Source organism: Cladophialophora yegresii, assembly GCF_000585515.1.
Source record: "Cladophialophora yegresii CBS 114405 chromosome Unknown aczIN-supercont1.2, whole genome shotgun sequence".
Lineage (NCBI taxonomy): Eukaryota > Fungi > Ascomycota > Eurotiomycetes > Chaetothyriales > Herpotrichiellaceae > Cladophialophora > Cladophialophora yegresii.
The window spans coordinates 2,846,246-2,860,402 of record NW_006913046.1 but is presented as its reverse complement, the minus strand read 5'-3'; the positions used below and the strand labels follow the sequence as shown (position 1 = coordinate 2,860,402).

Here is a 14,157-nt window from a genome sequence, read left to right as displayed (position 1 = left end):
TTGTCCTCGGAATGCTATGCGCTATGCTGCATGGTCACGGTCTGCCTCAGCCTGCCACCGATAAAATGAGATGTGTGCGAGCAGCATCTGCTGCCAGGCCTGCCCTGATGTCCGCGCTAGCTTTTCCAAGGAAAAGATGATCCCTGCCCTAGCTCATGCTGACCCGGAGAAGGTAGCGAAGTTTGATCTGCGCCACGTCGTACACGATGTATTCGTTGTACCTGTAAAGTCTGTCAGCAAATGTAACCATCCGAAAGAGGAGTAGAATCACATGAGAAAGGCACCATCGACATTGGCCGGCCCTGGAGGCTTGCTGACGACGTCAGGCATCTTCACCCCTTTGAGGCTCGGGTGAATACAAGCAGCGTCTTTCCAGGCTTGTGGAGCGACCGATCCTTTACCCCAGGTAGAGATGCGGCCCTGGTCTATGCAATGCGCACCAGCGTTGTAGTCGGCGCCAGTCAGCTCGAGCATTGGCGAGCCCAGTTCGGTTTCACAGAGAAGCAGGATCCCTGTGCCACCGCTGATGCCTGGCACACAGTAACCAGCACTTTTTGAACTCATGTCAGCAAGATAAACGCCTTTGCCAAACATGTAGCCGGAAACTGGCGCCTCAGGTGGTGCAATGCGTAGACCTTGGCTGAGAATGCCACCAAAGTTCGAAGCACGCGAACCATGCCAGAGCAGACGACGATCACTCTTCGCTCCCAGTTTCGCATAGGATGATTTGTCGAGACGGTCAAATTCGCCATTTCGTTCGATACGGAAAATGTCCTGAACTGTATACCGGATATTGTGGGTGCCGCCGACAGACTTGGTCAAGTAATTGGTGATCTCGTTATACTCTGAGCCGGTCGGGGTTAAGGGTGTCATCTCTTTCATACCTAGTCCATCATATCGCGCATCAAGAACATTGATGTTCTTGTGTTTCTGGACTGATGCGGACTTCATGATCTCGTTCGCCAGTTGCATATCTGTCAAGGCCTCGAGGAGACGGATTTCTCTCTGCATAACAGTCAGTGGGAACTTGAGCTAGTATGTGAGAAGAGTCGGGACGGCGGTGGTACCTTAATGGAATCCATATTGCGGAGGACAGGCACCTGTCGTCTACCAACGACGTGGGGAACGAGTGAGAAATATTGATTGCTCCGGTCTGCAACAGCCTGGGATTGGCTCTCCCCCATGGTAGCCGCAACAGTGGGGTCGGCGACGAGAGAGGCCAGCTCCTTCAGAACTTCGTAACCCTTGAGCAACGTCTTCTTACTGAGTTTTCCCAGCGGCATCTTATTGGCGTCGTAGTCAAGTTCGGCCATTGTGGCGTTGAAGTACTGCATGTTGAAGATGAGTTCCATCAATCGTTGCACCGGCGGTTCAAGTTTGCTTGGAGCGGAGACTTGCTCTTCTTCCTCGCCGTCATCTTGGTCTGGTACTGGCATCTTCTTCTCGTCCTCCGTATCCGAGTCTTCGTAGTTGACCTCCAGGTAGACGTACTTACCCTTCTTTGAGGGTCCATCTCGCTCTTCCCAGGCAATACCACTCTTCTCCTTGAACTTGGCCTTGAACTGTGCAATGGCGTGAAGGCAGTCGCCCTCCCCAAACCACTTGCTTTGACCTCTGTCACCCACTCTACCCCACCGGGTCCAAGTCTTGAAGTTGTTGTTAGTTTCCAATACTTGCACTCTGTAGAACTTGTTGTTGTTTGCACCGGCATCTGATTTGTTGAGAGTGGCGTCATAGATCACCCCGTCACCATCGATGTACACTGTGTAGTCTGAAGCTGAGGGGACCTGTTGATCAACGGGGACTTTGATGGCTGACTTGGCATTGGTAGCAGCAGTGGCTGCGGTCTTTTTTGTCAGGCCAGACTGCTTTGATTTCTTCGGTGGCTGGAGGTCGTCTTCTTCCTCGTCGTCCTGTTGTCTGGTACGCTTTGATGCTTTCTTGGGGCCGCTGGCTCTCTGAGGAGGTTGGCTTTGGTTGGGTTTGAGAGCATCAACACTATTCGAAGCCGAATCCTCGGGGTCAACAAGAAGGTAATCATCGACAGCGACAGGAATGCTTGACGCTAGTGAGTCGGCAAGCCATTCGTAAGAGACGATAGAGGTATTGGGGTTCTTCTCGAGTTGCTTGATTCGATCAATTTTCTTGTCAAACTGAGCTTGGGAGGCAATCATGTGAGTGCAATCGCTCGGCTTTGTTGTGTAAGAGCCGCCGCAATTCGAAATATCAATCTTCAATTCAGCAACACTCTTGTTTCCGAGCTCGGGATGAGCATTGGGTGTGTAAGAAGCAAATGAGATTGTAACGCCATCAAGAGAAGGGACAGCAGACTTAGGAGGCGCTTTGATGCGAGGCATTTTCACCAGAAGGTCTAGCAGGATCAGAACGATTGAGAGACGGCACGATGATGAGAACAGAGAGAACAAACCTGTGTTTATGGCCTTTGAAGGTGTAACATGCATCTGAAGGGCAGCTGTGAGATGCGAGGCAGCAGCAACAGCGAAGTGGAAACTTTACCAGGCGCGGTCAGGCACAACGGTGCTAGTGGATCGGTCGCGCTATCACGTGGCTATGACGTATGCCCCCCCACCTTTGCCTCGCATTGGTGTTCGACCCATCGGAGCCTCGTGAACGGAGTAGTAGCCGCAAAATGCAATGTTCACAAGCCTTTAACCATTTCCAAATCAAAGCCGGCGATCATGGCTGACAAGAGTCAAGCAGAGACAAACCCTTTGCTACGACGGCCGCTATACATCTACGACCTTCCTCCTGAGTTATTATTCACCCTTACACTCGCCGGAAAGGAACAGGCGCAGCCACCCGACCATATTCCCACAGATGAACCTACAGTGCGGCACACTAACAACAACGAAGACGGTGTTGCGAACTCGACATCGTGTACGCTGTGCAAAGTCAAATTCAACACTGTTCAAGACCAGCGAAACCACGTCAAGTCAGATTTCCACCGATACAACCTCAAGCTGAGCATAAAACAGCAGCCTCCCGTCGACGAAGCAACCTTTGTGCGCCTAGTCGGTGACTTGGACGAGTCATTGTCGGGCTCCGACTCGGATGACTCTGAGGACGAGAATGACGAGGGGTTAAAAGATGGAGACAGCACACTCACGGCTCTGCTGAGAAAGCAGGCCAAAATATCTCGCCCTGATGTCAATGGCCAGACAGAAGGCTCTGGGAAGCGTGGATTTGGAAATGCGCCTTTAATATGGCTTTCAAGTCCAAAAGTAGGGGACGACGTCGGCTTAGGAGTCTACAGGGCTATTTTCTCGTCGGAGGAGCAGGAACAAGCGCCCGCGTCTTTGGTGGACATCATCCAGAAGAAACAGCTGAAGCCAGCGCCGGCAAAATTGAGCGGGCAAGCACAAAAGGGTGCAATGCAAGCCGCTCAGAAAGATCCCCACTTCTTTCTCTGTATGATAGGGGGTGGCCATTTTGCAGCCATGGTTGTTTCATTGGTGCCAGAACTACGGAAAGGGCCCGGCGGCATTGAAGAACGCCATGCGGTCGTCAAAGCTCACAAAACGTTTCACCGATATACCACGAGACGGAAACAGGGCGGCTCGCAATCGGCAAACAACAACGCTAAAGGCAACGCACATTCCGCAGGATCATCCATCCGGAGGTACAATGAGATGGCGCTAGAAGCCGATGTCAGAGCTGTGCTGCATGATTGGAGAGTTATGATCGACAATGCCGAATTGCTCTTCGTACGTGCAACAGGAACTACCAATAGAAGGACGTTGTTTGGACCCTATGACGGCCAAGTCTTGAGAAGTACAGACAAGCGGATACGCGGCTTCCCATTCAGTACCCGTCGAGCAACCCAAGCCGAACTGCTTCGTTCCTTCCACGAACTGACCAGGCTTAAGATTGGTAGGTTGACCGAGCCTGAGCCGGAGAAGTTGGCCCCTGAGAAGGCGCCGAAGGAACGGAAAGCGAAACCTCAAGCCCCAAAACTGAGCAAAGAAGAAGAGGCGGCACAATTTCACACCTCGCAACTGCAAGCCCTCATCCGGCGGTCCAAGGCACCCGGAGTCCTCCTCTACCTGACCAAGAACGACCTGTCCCCTGACTTTACCTTCTTCCCTGCATCAGACCATCACCACGCTCCGACACCGCTCCACCTCTCCGCCTCCACGAATTCCCCTGCGCTGATCCTAGCGCTCCTCGCCAAGGTCAGAGCCAATCCAACTATCAGAAACGACGATGGCAAGACGGCGTACGACGTCGCAGGAGACACCAAGACACGGGATGCCTTCCGCATCGCTCGCCACCAGCTAGGCGAAACCGCCTTTGACTGGGCCGCCGCCCACGTCCCCTCGGCTCTTTCCCAAGAAGAAGTCGATGCCAAAGCGGCACAGGAGAAATCAATCTCCGACGCAGCGGAAGCTCAGCGCAGACAAGCTGATCTAGAGAGGTTGAGGCAGGAAGAAGAGAAGCGTAGTGTGAATCGGATCGAGCGGAAGGCTGGCGCGGGCAAGACGCTCACAGCAGCAGTGGAGAAGACGGGCGCCGAAAGGAGAGAAGAGGAGGCGAGAGGCCTGACGCCCGAAATGAGGATGAAGCTGGAGCGCGAGAGGAGAGCAAGAGCGGCGGAGGAGAGGTTGAAGCGTATGCAAGCTGGACGATAAACCTGATGATAAAATGATACCCATGAAAGACTACACCGGATGCTGCCAAATCTGCTTCCCAGCCTCGACCAACATGACAACTGCACATCGTGTTCGGGATGGCTGCATGCTCCACCATTTTCCGCTACCTCATACGGGGAGCGACATCCCTCTTGCGCCCGTCCACGGCCACCCATCCTCTTCACTCAAACCACAATCTCATGCTCCTTGAACAGCGGGAAGTTCCTCATCAGATGATCCCTGGCCTGCACAAACTCGCGCTGCAGCACCTCCTTGTGCTTGTCGCTCCGGATCGTAATCTCGCACCGGTACGGCTGGGGCCGGATGTTGAACCCCTCGGTGTAATTGTACGTGTCGTACACGACGCCCTTGGCCGGCTTGATGTCGAAACACCACAGCAGGTGCGCGATGGCGATGAAGAGGTTGTTGCTGGCAAGGTCGGCGCCGGGGCAGATGCGCCGGCCCCAGCCGAAGCTCGAGTGGCCAAGGCGCGACGGATGGGCGAGGCCATCATTCTCGCGCGGCGTGGCTGCCAGGTATTCCTTGGGCAGGTAGCCGAGGCTGTTTGGATCCTTGTCGAGGAAGCGCAGCGGGTTGAAGTGGTCCGGGTTCGGGTAGTACTCCGGGTTGAGGTTGATGGCCCAGCTGTTGCCCAGGATGTTGGTGCCCGTGGGGATGTAGTAGCCCTTGTAGGTGTCCGGCTCGGTGCTCGCGTGCGGCGTGCCACCCAGCACGGCGACGGGCCGCCAGCGCAGCGCCTCCTTGCACAGCGCGCGGATGTACGGCAGGTTGAGCTCGTCCGAGTACACCGGCAGGCGGTTGGAGCCGATGACGGCGTCCAACTCCGCGTGTGCGGCGGGCAGGACCTCCTGGTGCGTCACGAGGGCGAGGATGGCGCTGCACAGCGTGCTGGCCGTGGTGTCGGCGCCGGCGCCGAAGATGCTGGCGGGGAGGCCGTTGAAGTCGCGCTCGCCGAGCAGGGCGAACGTCGCCGGGTCGGTGTCGCGTTGTTCGAGCAGTGACTTGGCCAGACTGGGGGCCAGGGGAGGGGCGCCGGGCTTCTTGGCGTTCTCCATGTCTTCGCGCACGTAGTTCATGAGTTGCTTGTCGGCCTGTTCGTTCTCGTCGCCCCAGCCGCGGACCTGGCGCTTCCAGGGAGCGAGTGCCTCGGGGACGCTGGCGAGGATCGGGAATGACTCGGCCAGATACCGGCCCGGCACGTTCAGCGACGCCATGATGTGCATCAACTTCATGCGCTGGCGGATGATCGGGGACTGCATGCTGTCGATGCGGTGGCCGTAGGCAATGGTGAAGACGACCGATGCCGTGAAGCGGTCCAACAGGCTCTCAAAGTCCTGCGGGTTGTCCACGAGCATCTGGCAGAGACGCACGGCCTCGGCCTCTTGCACGGGCTTGTACTCTTGCAGGGCCCTCTGGGTGAGGACGCTGTGGAGGACCTTGCGCCGGACAGACCAGTCCTTGCCGTACTTGGCCACCAGGATGCCGCTGTTTTGGCTGTAGATCTCGCCCATGACGACGAACCGTGGGCGCGAGCTGTTCTTGTGGGAGCGCTTCTCGAGGAGTTCGGATGCGATGACAGGGTCGGAGATGATGATTGTTGGCCGACGGCCCAGCCAGAGCGTGTAGAATGGGCCGTATTTCTTGGACCATTCCTGGAATTGGATCCATGGGTATTTGTTCGGGATGTCGAACTTGTTGCCCACGAAGGGAAGCGGCCGAGGCCCAGGAGGCATACGCTTCCATAGTATCACATCGTGGATCAGGACACCGAGTGCCGCCACGAGCAGGAGCGCCGTCACGGCTGCCCAGGCCCAGAATACGGTTGACCAGCTCATTCTTGCTCAGTACCTTGACGAGCAGGTGATACTGATCTCTCTATGTGTTTCCGTCACGGTCGCCTGGAAGTCGGGAAGTCGAGTAGCCACAAAGAAGACCGACGACTTACAGTAAAGTAGTGAACTTCAGAGTCCAGAAGCTTGGGAGACTCGAGGAGGTTGTGCGTCGAAGAAATGCGCTGCACATCGGCACCGTCCCGGACTGAATCCGTCGAATCCCCTCACCAAGGGAGGCAAGAAGAAGCATTTCAGCCATCTCTAGGCACGTGGCCAATTGCACTGTCGATGACGCCGAGTAAAGACCCGGCGACCATTGGATGATGGACGCCGCCACTTCAGATGTGGTACCTTCGATGGAGGAGAGATGCGCTCCTCGTGGGGTCGCTTTGCAGATGCGGAGAAAGCCCATCGCCTGGCTTGACCCTGCTTAAAGCTCCCGATCCTCGGCAGTTGTAAGTGTGGATGGAGTGCCGGAGAAACCCCAGACCTTGAGATGCCTCTTCGCATCATGCGTCAGGGCTCGATTGGGATAGTGGACAGTGCGGCAGCGGACCAGTTGTGGGAGGGCAGGGGAACGGGCGATATTTTGGTCCGACAACAAACCGGAAGAATAGAACTGGATCAGCATTGACTTTGGAACCGTTGGATTTTTATGTATCAGCACTGTCCACGACACACGAGAATTCTCGGTCGAACCCTACCTCCAAAGCCCCAGCAGCAACCAAGAATCCAACGTCTAGTCACCATAATCAAAGATGCCAGAGTTTTTCAGACTCCCGCCTTCGGGCATCAAGGTCATAATTGTCGGAGCCGGTTTCGCTGGCTTGTGCGCAGCCATAGAATGTAACCGGAAGGGACATGATGTTATACTGCTGGAAAAGGTCGCCCAACTAAAGCCCCTGGGAGACATTATCAGCTTCTCCTCGAACTCTGGCCACATCTTCGAGCGTTGGGAGGGAGTCGTGGAGAAGCTCGAACCTATCATCCATCACAGTGACGGGCTCAGCTTCTATGACTGGAAGGGTACCTTTGCCACCAAACAAATCTGGGACGTCGAGAAGCAATGGGGCCGCCGCATCAATGGCCACCGCGGCGAGATCCATCTTGCCGTGTATGAGCATGCTAAAGCTCGAGGCATCGACATCCGGCTAGGGCAGCAGATTTCCGATTATTTCGAGACAGACACCGAAGCAGGTGTGTTTGCGAATGGCGAAAGGTTAACGGCCGATTGCGTATTTGCAGCCGAGGGCGTTAAATCCGCCGGAAGAAAGATTGTTTTGGGCTTCGAAGATCGACCTAAGCCGTCGGGATATGCAGTGTATCGAGCATGGTTTTCTTCCGACGAGCTTGCGAAGAACGAAAGGACGAAACATCTGGTCAACAACGGCGACTCTCACACCGGCTGGGTAGGTACCTCCTTCATTTCCGAGGAGAATGTGGGCTAACGGAACACCAGATTGGTGAGGACAAGCACTTTCTCGCCGCGGCGATCAAGGATGGCAAAGAATTCAGCTGGGTGTTGACACACAAGGACGACGCAGATATCGACGAAGACTGGCAGTTTCCGGGGAACAAGGAGGAAGTCAAGAAGAACCTGCAGGGATGGGATCCGGTAGTCCACGACATAGTCGATGCCACGCCCGCAGACCGGCTTGTCGACTACAAACTCGTCTTCCGAGATCCGTTACCGACCTTCATCTCACCCAAAGCTCGTATTGCGTTGATTGGTGATGCGGCACATCCCTTCCTGCCCACATCGATACAGGGAGCGAGCCAATCAATGGAAGATGGAGTAACGCTCGCTATCACGCTCGAGAAGAGCGGCAAAGATGACGTGCCCCGAGCGATCCGAGCATATGAAGCTATTCGATACGAACGCGTCCACAGAGCTCAAATGACGGGTGTGACAACACGGGAGCAGTGGCACAAGGCTGATTGGGATAAAATCTGGAAGGACGTCAAGTCACTGCACTTGAAGCGGGAATCCTGGTTGCTCGACTTTGATGCTGAAACACACGCGTACGAAGTGATAGACGACGTGCTGAAGAAATTGGACCGCGGCGCGACGGTCAAGGCAGACGCGGTTTCGGAGCCAACTCCTGCTCCCGCGAACGGCGTGCAGAGCAGAATTGCGCAGGAGATTGATCAGCTTGCGTAGCTTGAGTGAAGACGTGGTGAATGAGCATGAAGCAACTCTGACTCCCTGACAGATGAACAGAAGATATCAATAAATCCGTCTGACCGAAAAACAGCAGTAGTAACAAGGCAATCCGTCTGTCAGACAGGAGACGCATAGGCGCGTTAGTGCGCGTTGTCTGTTTCTTGTCGAGGCCACTTTCAACACTCTGGTCGCCTTCCACAAATACCGCATGTCTCCAGGTTACTAATCGCGCGTTGAAGGCGGGATGTCAGACCGGCCGGACTCGTTTCGAATACGATTGCCTCGTACATGGGCACCAGGTTCACGATCCATCACGCACGCTACTCGGACCACAAAGATTATGATTCCCCGCCGGCCGAGCAAAATGCACACGTCGTCAAGATACGCTTTCTGCAACAAGAGGCTCAATTGCCGGACTATGTGCATGACGGTCTCCGGGAAGTGCACCTTCACAGTGGGAGGTGAGCTTTCCGGAGCTTCGCACTCGTGCTGCGTGGATGATGTCTTGATGTCCGAACTCTTCCACCCACTCCTGACACACAGACCGATCAACACCAATTTAGCCGAACCCCCCATTTCCCACTTTCGGCCCGTGGGGTAAGTCGGCGGCAATGGATCCTCTTCAATCGTCCGTCCAACCTGGAGACGGAGCCACTGCGTACACAGTAGTGGCGACCGCTTGATGCAGGGCTTGCACGTCCGACCACATGGGCACTCGCCAATTGTTTCTCCCTTGTCAGTGGGAGTATTCCGGTGGCCTCATGCCTTGCCTCCTGAGAACACATTTTGACCCCCCAATATACCGCTGTAGCGTCCAGATTGGACTCGATCTGCGGCGATCAAGATGGAGGAGCGAAGCTTCATGCTACTAGTGCCCTAAGTACCACGCTTCTTTCAGCCAAATGGAGTTTAGTGGTCCGGAAACGCAGTGGAACGCTCGCGCCCTTCTGCTCTAGCACACGCGCCATCGCCTACGTTATCACCAGGAGTAAGTCAATCAGGTAGGGATCCAGTGCGGAGGGGATTTTTCGAGCTCTGCTGGTATTTTTGGTATTTAAGCTGCGAAACGTCCAGTCACTCTGTCTTCGCCTCCAGCCTTGTCACTTCTCTGACATCAAAGCCGCTCTACCAAAATGCCTTTCGGAATCCTCGACTGTAAGAAGTTGGAGAACGTGCCTGGCACGGCCTTCATGAGCGACCAGGATGACTTGCCACCAGAATACGCAGACATACCTCGAGAAGTACTGAAGCACGGCAAGGGCAGGTTTTCCAACATCATCCTGATTCCTCAGCCCTCGGATTCACCCAATGATCCTCTTAACTGGCCGCAATGGAAGAAGGAAATGATTCTTCTCGTTGTCAGCCTGTCTGCCGCCGTCGTCGGCGCGTTCGGGCCGATGCTATCGCCTGGCTTCGTCGAGATCTCGGCGCAACTCAATATCACCGTTGAGATCTTGTCGCAAGCTACGGCATGGCTGATTCTCACCATCGGTCTCGGTCTCTTTCTGACGAATCCCTTGGCCAAGATCTACGGCAAACGGCCGATCTACATCCTTGCCAGCTGCATCATGTTCGCCTGCTCGATATGGGGAGCCAAAGCCGGCAATTACAACAGCTTCCTGGCTTCAAGAGTCATCTCCGGCATCGGCATGGCTCCGTACGAGGTACTTTGTCAATCACCTACCTGAGAAACACAGAATGCTGACAAGCTGTGCCTAGGTCCTGGTTCAATGCACCATCGGAGATTTATATTTCGTTCATGAACGCGCGACACGAATCGCTGTCTGGAATCTGTTCCTCTTGACCGGCATCTCCGGCGGAGCCCTCGTTGCCGGCTATATCATCGAGTACGATGGATACGAGTGGACGTTCGGCGTCTGTGCCATTTTCTTTGGCATCCTGCTGTTTGCGGTGGTCTTCCTGGTGCCAGAAACCACGTTCCGCCGAGACGCTGTTGTCGTCGTTCCGGATACAGATACAACCAGTACCGACCCCGAGAAGCCCGGAACGGAACATGTCCATATGAAGCTGGGCCACGAACACGACCTGTCTCAGGCTCACGGAGAGAAGGAGAAGCACCTCTCCTACAGCGCCACCCGGGGCTCCGCCGAACCGAAGATGTCTTACCTGCAGTCGCTCCGGGTCTTCACCGGCCGATACAGCTATGCACCGATCATCAAAATCTTCACTCGACCGGTCATCCTGTTCTTCTACCCCGCCGTCTTCTGGGGCTTCCTCATGTACGGCACCACTCTCACGTGGATCGTAGTGTTCAGCGTCGTCAACGGAGTGATCTTCGTGGCGCCACCTTACAACTTCTCCGTGTCGCAAGTCGGCCTGATCAGTTTGTCACCCTTTATCCTGACCCTGGCGGGAGAGGTCATCTCCGGGCCTCTGAACGATGCCATCTGCGTCTACTTGACGAAGAAGAACAAGGGCATCTACGAACCGGAATTCCGCCTGGTGTTGATTGTGGTTACCGCAATCCTGGGGACCGTTGGTTTCTTTGGATTCGGGGCCACAGTCCACTACCAGACACATTGGTCGGGTCCGGTCTTGACCTTTGGATTGGCCAACATGAGTCTGGCGTTCGCCTCGACCTGTGTCTTTGGTTACGTGATCGATTCTTACCCGAAGTTGAACGAGGAGGCGTTTGTCGCCATCAATGCGCGAAATCTCCTGACGTTCGGCCTGACATACTTTGTCAACAACTGGCTTGCCCGTGACGGTCCCTTGGAGGTCTTCTGCATCCTTGGAGCTCTGTTCTTGTTTGTCTGTTTCTTGACAGTCCCGCTCTGGTAAGTTCCAACCCCAACGACCCTAAGAACACGTTGTAAGGCTGACCTGCAACTAGGATCTATGGGAAACGGATTCGATCGTGGATTGGCAGGAATGAATGGCTCCAGCAATATATGAATGACGACTTCTAGCCTGGGTCGACAAACAGTGATCGCACTTCCGTATAGGGGGCCTCGATCATGAGCGGCCGAAGGAGGCCATGCACCACCACCACTCAGTGGGTCTGATATAGGAAATAATGGAGGTCAAGGCGAAAAGATCATCAACTTGAAGCTTTCTAATTCTATATTTCGATCTTTACCCACACACACCCTTCTGTGGCCTTAGTTTCAGTTTCGCATCTTGGTCGAAGCTGTTGCAGGCACAAGCAAGCTCCAAGTAAATTCCCCATTGAGCTACGGCCAAGATATGAAAGGACGCCTGTCCCACTTCGCCACGCCCATGACGCATCAACGTCCAGCAAAATGCAAATGCCCAACAAGCGGGCCTACTGTACGGCCGAGTGGCAGCACGCCTGAGAGAGCCCATGAGCGTTTTCAGGCCACCATGAACCACGGCTATTAGCCACGAGGGTCGTTAGTATCCGAACGACTTGCGCTGTCTCGCTGTGCATCCCATCATTGCTCGTCGCATCCATCCTTGTCCAGCGACACTGCAGCCTTACCTGGTAGATTATAATAGCAACATTAGTGATGACTAGTCAAGCTCCTTCTCCTGTTTTCTAGAGGCGCGAATACTATCTTACAACACGGAATTAATCGCTGGTGCGTCAATTCTCGGCGCATCTATAGCGCTTTCAGCTCCAAGTCCTGGAGTCGCATTCCCCCCATTCAGCTTCTTGTCAGCTCCGCAGATTGGATATCTCATTTAGTGACCGGCCGCCATCAACCCTGTCACCACAGCACAGCGCCGTTCCCGCCCCATCTGACATCTAGCTGCCTGCCAACAAATCATTTCCACCTTGTTGCTATTACATCTCCCCGTTGACCAGCATAAACCAGCGCCGTCATTATCGCCTCACATCGTGTCCGTCTCTTCCCGCTCAGTGCACCACCACTCGGCGATGCCCAGCATGAAGAAGAAATCCGTCTACACGAACATCACTCCCATCCCCTCCCACATCCCGCGTCAGCTCGCCGTCGACATGCTGCACAGCCATGGCGAGATCATTGAACTCAATCCTCTCGTGATCGGCTACAAACCCATCAAAGCCCCTCAGACCGCCCCCGCAGATGAGTTCTTCTCGACGTGGTACGAGATCAATGAAAGGATCCAATACGTGCCGGGGATAGGGAGGGCCGGCGCAGGCAAGATCTCATTCAAGGGATGTTTTCACGACATGCCCTGGGGACTACAGACACACGTCTATGCGCCCATGGGAGTCGACCTGCGCAACAAGTGGCAGATCCGGGGCAACCAGCCCGGCGAGCCGCCCGAGTCGAGGGAGTTGGGGAGCAATGCCCCGCCCGAGGGCCTGTATTTGCGCGAAGACATCGAGATCAAGTGTAACCCTGCCATGGTGTCGTTCGTGAAGAAGGAGATGAAGGCCGCCTCCAAGACGATGGTGGACCGGCTTGTCAAGAAGGCCGAGCTAATCGACTCGGGTGTCCTCAGCGCGATGTTCGAGGAGGGGAGACTCAAGACGATGAACCCGGCCGACCGGTCGCAAACATACCAGCAGCAAGGTCACGACCCGTCGCAAACATTCCTGCAGCAAGACGCGCACCGGTCGCAAACATTCCAGCCGCAAGGCCATTACTCGCCGTCCTTGCTCTCTCCCATGCCTCAGTCCGCATTCCCTCAATCACCCAGCATGCCCGGATTCCCACAGTCAGCATACGCACGACAATCATCCTACGGCATGCCCAGTCCAAGTCCCCAGCCACAACCACAACATGCGCAGATGCCGCCTGCACAGGGCCTCGCCATCGAAATGCCCGGAAACACACACTTCCTCCAACAACCGCCACCACAAATGCCCCACCGGTTCTCCACCGCCATGTCCGAGCTCTCGGCCAGCTCGCCGAACCAGACCGACTTCCCCCATCAGAGCAGCCAGTCAGACCGCCAGAGCTATGCAGAGTCCATGAGCTCCATGCCCAGCTCTGTAGCCCGGTCCGGCGGCATGGCGTCTCCAGGCCTCGAGAAGCGGACCTTTGTTGCTGAGTTGCCGGCCAACAATGGATCATCAGTACCGGAAAGGTCGCCCAGGAGAAGTCCGGATCCGAACTATATGTCGGCTCAACAGCAGCAGCAGCAATACAGATACAATCCGCAGGACTACGCGCGTATGTCGTGAGGTCAATGTGTGAAATATACCCCAAGGACGACGAATTTCCTAACCACGATCTTTGAAATCATGTCTATTTGAATACTATGAATTCGTTCTCAGTTTACTACGCACTTACATACCTTTTCTTTCCCATTTCAGACTAGGAGTACTTGATTCTACCGCAGAGATATCCTCCTATGAGCTACTAAGAGGGTCCTTTCCACGACGGAGTTCACATGACCTGAGACCAATTGCACTCGGCTCGAAAAATGCTGGAAGATACTGGAAGATTGTCCGAATCGGGAAGAGGACGTCCGGATATATACGATGAGACATTCCATGAGACACGTACGGAGTACGGCGAGGGTACTTGGGGGGTACGGCGCGGCGGTCATATGCTTATCGAGCAGTTTCGATGCA

At 55.0% G+C, this 14,157-nt stretch overlaps 6 protein-coding genes across 6 annotated transcripts; 4 read left to right on the top strand and 2 right to left on the bottom strand.

The window, feature by feature from the left end:
• Positions 1-148: 148 nt before the first annotated feature.
• Positions 149-2,357, bottom strand: A1O7_02961 (uncharacterized protein; the record flags this gene model as incomplete). The annotated part of the gene is made up of 3 exons (XM_007756987.1): positions 149-221; positions 272-1,005; positions 1,068-2,357. 3 exons carry the CDS (start codon positions 2,355-2,357, stop codon positions 149-151), a joined length of 2,097 nt encoding a protein of 698 aa, XP_007755177.1.
• Positions 2,358-2,699: 342 nt separating this feature from the next.
• Positions 2,700-4,649, top strand: A1O7_02960 (uncharacterized protein; the record flags this gene model as incomplete). Its single annotated transcript, XM_007756986.1, has 1 exon — positions 2,700-4,649. The coding sequence occupies one exon, from the start codon at positions 2,700-2,702 to the stop codon at positions 4,647-4,649; it is 1,950 nt and encodes a 649-aa protein (XP_007755176.1).
• A 185-nt stretch (positions 4,650-4,834) lies between these two features.
• On the bottom strand, positions 4,835-6,505 carry A1O7_02959 (uncharacterized protein; the record flags this gene model as incomplete). Its single annotated transcript, XM_007756985.1, has 1 exon — positions 4,835-6,505. One exon carries the CDS (start codon positions 6,503-6,505, stop codon positions 4,835-4,837), a length of 1,671 nt encoding a protein of 556 aa, XP_007755175.1.
• Positions 6,506-7,260: 755 nt separating this feature from the next.
• A1O7_02958 (salicylate hydroxylase) lies at positions 7,261-8,663 on the top strand (the record flags this gene model as incomplete). Its single annotated transcript, XM_007756984.1, has 2 exons — positions 7,261-7,911; positions 7,962-8,663. The coding sequence occupies 2 exons, from the start codon at positions 7,261-7,263 to the stop codon at positions 8,661-8,663; spliced, it is 1,353 nt and encodes a 450-aa protein (XP_007755174.1).
• A 1,136-nt stretch (positions 8,664-9,799) lies between these two features.
• A1O7_02957 (uncharacterized protein) lies at positions 9,800-11,596 on the top strand (the record flags this gene model as incomplete). Its single annotated transcript, XM_007756983.1, has 3 exons — positions 9,800-10,330; positions 10,386-11,464; positions 11,521-11,596. 3 exons carry the CDS (start codon positions 9,800-9,802, stop codon positions 11,594-11,596), a joined length of 1,686 nt encoding a protein of 561 aa, XP_007755173.1.
• A 941-nt stretch (positions 11,597-12,537) lies between these two features.
• On the top strand, positions 12,538-13,764 carry A1O7_02956 (uncharacterized protein; the record flags this gene model as incomplete). Its single annotated transcript, XM_007756982.1, has 1 exon — positions 12,538-13,764. The coding sequence occupies one exon, from the start codon at positions 12,538-12,540 to the stop codon at positions 13,762-13,764; it is 1,227 nt and encodes a 408-aa protein (XP_007755172.1).
• Between the last annotated feature and the right edge of the window lie 393 nt (positions 13,765-14,157).